The sequence below is a fragment of the Sinocyclocheilus grahami genome, unplaced genomic scaffold (assembly GCF_001515645.1).
Source record: "Sinocyclocheilus grahami isolate Dianchi unplaced genomic scaffold, SAMN03320097.WGS_v1.1 scaffold969.1, whole genome shotgun sequence".
Classification (NCBI taxonomy): domain Eukaryota; kingdom Metazoa; phylum Chordata; class Actinopteri; order Cypriniformes; family Cyprinidae; genus Sinocyclocheilus; species Sinocyclocheilus grahami.
In genome coordinates, this window is record NW_015506148.1 from 541,900 (window position 1) to 547,689 (window position 5,790).

General features: G+C 42.8%; 1 protein-coding gene across 1 annotated transcript; it reads right to left on the bottom strand.

Annotated features, from left to right (window-relative positions):
- Positions 1 to 3,535: 3,535 nt before the first annotated feature.
- On the bottom strand, positions 3,536 to 4,714 carry LOC107564892 (paraneoplastic antigen Ma1 homolog). Its single transcript, XM_016250063.1, has one exon. It carries the CDS (start codon positions 4,712 to 4,714, stop codon positions 3,536 to 3,538), a length of 1,179 nt encoding a protein of 392 aa, XP_016105549.1.
- Between the last annotated feature and the right edge of the window lie 1,076 nt (positions 4,715 to 5,790).

The following is a 5,790-nucleotide window of genomic DNA, read 5'->3' on the forward strand; positions in this document are numbered from 1 at the left end:
CTACATATTTCCCATAGGAAACTGGTGAATCTTCATCAGACCCAATCCCGAGACACACATCCACTGGTAACCTAGGTTCTCTTCCAAACATGAGGAAGTACGGCGTATACCCGGTCGCATTATTTTGGGTAGAATTGTATGAGTGAACTAACTGGGCAATGTGCTGGCTTTTTATTTATAAATGATTGCTGTTGTGCATTCAATGTGCCAAGCATATTAAGAAGTGTCCGGTTAAATCTCTCTGGTTGTGGGTCCCCTTGTGAATGGTATGGAGAAGTGCGGGATTTCTTTACCCCCAACATAGCCAACATCTCCTTGATCAAATGGCTCTCAAAATCCCACCTCTGATCAGAGTGTATTCTATTTGGCAGGCCATAGTGAACAAAATACTTCTCCCACAAGGTTCTCGCAACTGTCAAAGCTTTCTGGTGAAAGGCAAGGAAAAGCCTGAGCATATCGAGTGAAATGATCAGTAATGACCAACACATTACTTACATTTCGGGTGTCTGGCTCGATTGTTAGAAAATCAATACAGACTAAATCCAGAGGACCAGAACTGTGCATGTGGGACATAGGCGCACGTCTCTGAGGCAAAGTCTTCCTCATGATGCAGCGATCACAATTTTTACAGTAAGCTTCCACTTCTGCTTTCATCCTACGCCAGAAAAAATGGTCTCTCACAAGCGCAAATGTTTTCTCAAAACCTAAATGTCTGTTATTGTCATGCAAAGACTCCAAAACAGTACTGCGAAGAGCAGTGGGAAGCACAAGCTGCCTGTATCTTTGATTATTTTTCCCCTCTACCATCCCGTAGACCTTGATCCACTTCCAGACTGTTCCATTTTTTCTTTAAAGCCTTGGTTCAATTGGACACTTCCAGATGATTGCTTCTGACTAACTGCAAGCCTTACTCTATTCAGGCAAGGGTCATTTTCCTGAGCCTTCCTCAACTCATTTGAATCTGAATTCCTTGGCTCATCCTGAGTAAAGGAAACAACCTTTCCAGCAGCTTGGAGCATACCACTCTCAGGACAACATGACTCGGGTAAGTGAGCACTCTGCTGATACACTACAGTTGACTCAAGGACATCTCCCACTTCAACAGATTGGCAAAGAGTACGCACACCAGAAACTGGAATTTCCTTCCAGTTTCCTTCAGCTCCAGAACTGGAATGAGGCCGTCTTGACAGAAAGTCTGCATCAATGTTTTTCAACCCCCAACGGTACTTCAAGCTGAACTGGTAAGTTGACAGAGCTGCTAGCCATCTCTGACCCGTAGCGTCTAACTTTGCCGAAGTTAGGACGTAAGTCAGAGGATTGTTATCCGTTCTGACTTCAAAAGTTACTCCATAAAGATAGTCATGTAGCTTGTCAACCACGGCCCATTTCAATGCCAAGAATTCCAGCTTATGTGCTGGGTAATTCCTTTCGGAGGTAAAGGATTGCCACTGGGCGCAATCCTTCAGGATGTTGTTGATAGAGCACTCCACCCAGTCCATCCATACTGGCATCAACATGTAACATGTAAGGTTACTTACGTTCAGGGTCGGCAAACGCTAACACAGGAGCTTGAGTCAACCGAAGTTTCAGATCCTGAAAAGCCGTCTCACAACTGTCATCCCATTGGGAGCCAAATGGATCTGACAGCCTGAAGTACCCATCAGTAGCAGACTTCTTGATGTTCTTTCCTTGGCGTTTTTTTGTGGATAACTCTTAAGTAACTGGTTGAGGGGTCTGCAGTACTAGAGTACCCTTTTACGAACCGTCGATAGTACCCACAAAACCCAAGAAAGGATCGCAATTGGGTAACTGTCTGAGGTCTGGGCAAATTCACAACTGCTTCCACCTTGGATGGATCAGTGGCAATGCCATCTTGTGACACAATGTGCCCAACGTAAGTCACAGAAGTCCTGCAAAACTGGCATTTGTCCAGTGACAACTTTAAACCCTCCTCTTTAAGCCGATCCAGAACTTTGAACAAACGCTGATTGTGCCAACACTTCCAGAAAATTCATGTCACCCAATGTTTTCTCCATGACTGTCTGAATGGTTGCAGGGGCCCCACTAATCCCCTGAGGCATGCACTCAAACTGATAAAATCCTAGTGGGCAAATAAACGCAGTCTTTTCTTTATCAGTTTCTTCCATGGGACTCTGATAATACCTACTTCGCAAATCAAGTACACTGAACCATTTGCTCCTGACTAAACTATGGAGGGACAGTGTATTGATCAGGTATAGTACGTCTGTTCAATGTTCTATAATCAACACACATTCGCACTTTGCCGGATTTCTTAAGCACTACCACGATAGGAGAGGTATAAGGGCTTTGGGATTCAGAGATGATACCACATTTCTGCAATTCCATTAGATGGTTTCGCACATCTTGCAAATCAGCAGGAGGCAAACGCTGAGAACGTTCACGAAAAGGAGTTGAATCAGTAAGCCGTATTTCATGTTTAGTACTCTTTGAATGTCCAACATCCCATTCATGACAAGAGAATACATCACGTCTCTCCATCAATTTTTCACACAACTGCTGCTTGGCATCTTCAGGTAAGGGTGAATTCCCAAAGTCAAATGATGCAGGAGTTAGTGTACTGAACGACTGATTTTCGGCAAAGGTGGGCTGAGGTACAATATCGACAGGGTAAAGATGAGCAATTAGTGTGCCACGTTTCAGATGCACATCTTTAGTGGACATGTTTCTCACAGTAACAGTGACGATGCGATTAGATATCACAGAAACTGACTGCAATTCAGGTCTCACTAGCAAGTCATCTGAAACACTAGTGTCATCAAGCTGGTCTATCAGGACATGCACGTCTGTAGGTTTCACAAACATTTTAGGTTTTCCCTGAATGTGACGTGATTCTCCAGGCCCTACAACAATTTGTTTGTGTTGTGTGAACCACACAGCACCATGTCCCTCACAATCATAAGGTGAGCCATCAGACTTCTGAATATTCTTATAGACTTCTCGAACTACAGGATGTATGGACAAGGTATGTAAGAATTGATCACCCAGCTTCTGTTTACAAGCCTCAAACAAGCATCTCACTATATTGGTGTTAGTCCCTGGTTGAGAATCTGGACAGACATGTGCAAGAGTGTCAACAGCTTGTGGTAGTCCTACCACATTTTCGGTGAATTCAAGCTTAATGGGAAGATAACTGTCGTATGGGTATTTGTGTGAACTCCAACACCATATTTCAAGATTTTCCTCTCGCATTGTAAGTGTTTCAAGTACACGTCGTAAAAGCTTCAATAAAGGATGGTGACTTGAGAGCCACTATCAAGTAAAGCTTTTGCATAAACTCCTTCAATTTGGACTGGTACTTCAGAAGTTGGACCAATCAAGCCAGATGGAGTTCCCGAAGAACAAGCAATTTATTTTTCAGAACAAGATGTGGAACGGAATGGAAAAGGAGTCCTGTGCCGTTCCTCCACAGAGCTCTCTAGAAGTTTCCCAAAAACCTGCTCTGACTGATCAACTTTTGATTTACTTTCCTCAGGTTTTCAGTTCCTCGACACTCTCACTTTGTGTGACCATCCTCACCACACTTGTCAGAAAATTCCAGGCCGAGAAAACTTGGATGTGCTCTTCTTGTTGGAAGCTTCTGTAGCACTAGCATCGGGTCAGTTGCCTTTGAAGAATGTTCGGGAACAGGGTCAGTTGCAGCTGCCTTCAACAGCTTGAACATCTGTGTTGTGAGTGCACTCACCTCTTGCTTTATACTACTCAATTCAGACACGAGAGCCTGTGGAACAGAGGCAGCAGCAACCACTACTTTTCCCCCATCTCTAGCCCTGATCCAATCCTCTTCTTCCCTTACTTCTCGTAACAATTGCGAGAAACTAGGAGAATCACGCAAAGTGTCGGTCATTCTTAGACGTAGTGCAACCATATCAGTAGTACGAGCTCCCTTAACCACTTGATCCATACGCATGTGATTCAAATCAGTGGCTACAACCCCTCCTTTTACAAGCATGCGATGAAGGAGCTTGTCCAGCCTATAAAGAAAATCAGAAAGCTTTTCACTTTCCCCTTGGTAAGTACTCCTGAACTTTGCAAGAAGATTGGAATTACTTTCAGTATTTCCATAGGCAGATTCCAGAGCAACCAGATAATCAGTAGCTGTGGCAGCTGGATTACTAACCTTTAGAAACCGAACTATGTCTGAAGCGGGGCCCCGCAAACTCTCAACAATACGCTGCCTTTTCACAGAATCAGCACACTGCCACTCGCTGATCATTTGGACAGCCTGTTTCATCCAGGGGTCATATTCTTCCTCCCCAGCAGGTACTGGTTTTACACCTGAAAATACTCTTAATCTCCCATGACCCAAAGTGTCACTGGGCACATGGATACACTTTTCCACAAGGCGATCAATAGCATTTGCCAAATCAAGATTAACATTTACATTAGAGGACTGACCTTGCTCCAGCATAGACTTCACATCCTCCAGCGACATACCTTCCTGCTGCAACAAGGACAACAACTTATCCTGAAAAACAGCGTCTCCCACAGGTACATGTACCCTCCATGGGCCCACCTCATCAGGAATCCATATCTCTGGTGGTACAGTATCTGGATCAATATCATTACTGGTTTCAAGCAACAAGAACAACTTAGTTCCTGTAGGGTCTCCCCGTTTACCATTAATTTTGGGATGCCCAAATGCCTTCACTCTATTAAGTAGTGATAGTCTCATCCCTCACATCTATTGGGACATCACTGAGTATTAGACAACGAGACGGATTTATTTGCGCCTGATGGCTCCATTCACCAGCCTTAGAAATATCCATGTCTCACAATGTTTCACAACACAAATAAAAGAGGGAGAAAAAAAATCCAGAGAAAACACAAATCCCAGCAGTGCCTCCAAAAATTTAACACTACTGTTAAGTGTGTGTAAAACAGCAAGACCTGGGCTTCAGCAATTGATGGTGAGTTGGCTGGGTTATCTCTGGAAAGTTATGTTTTATAGAAATTAGATTTTCTGATGCGGTGCCTCCAAAAATGTGTTAACTATACACAAAGAAAATAGTTTGTGTACTCTGTTACTCTTGAGTAAATAAAATTAATTCCCCTATTTGTTATGGGCTGTTCTCTTTATAAACCACACTGTAATCAAGTTACTCAATGAAAATATACAGTGAAACAAATACAAAAGTAGTAACAAATAAAGAATTGTTTATTTTTACCAAACAAAAACTCTAAAATTTAAATTAGAAAAAAAACTGCAGCCTCAAGTGGATAATACCAGTTATTAGTTAGTTGCAGTTGTATACCTCTATGAATCCAAAACTGTAACTTTAGTTCACTTTAATTAACAGTCACTTTTGGCAAATAACCACCCCTGAAAACACTCCAATACAGTCCGTGACTCATCTGGGTCCTCAGATCCCGAAGAGACAATAGAACAACGCCACAGTCTGTGCCACAGTATCTCACAGAAGTGAGTACACCCCTCACATTTTTGTAAATATTTTATTATATCTTTTCATGTGACAACACTGAAAAAATTACACTTTGCTACAATGTAAAGTAGTGAGTGTACAGCTAAATTTGCTGTCCCCTCAAAATAACTCAACACACAGCCATTAATGTCTAAACCGCTGGCCACAAAAGTGAGTACACCCCTAAATGGAAATGTCCAAATTGGTCCCAAAGTGTCAATATTTTATGCGCCCACCATTATTTTCCAGCACTGCCTTAATCCTCTTGGGCATGGAGTTCACCAGAGCTTCACAGGTTGCCACTGAAGTCCTCTTCCACTCTTCCATG

Bases quoted from the DNA above. Each gene is read 5' to 3' on its own strand.
- LOC107564892 (XM_016250063.1), bottom strand. From the start codon at position 4,714: ATGAGACTATCACTACTTAATAGAGTGAAGGCATTTGGGCATCCCAAA.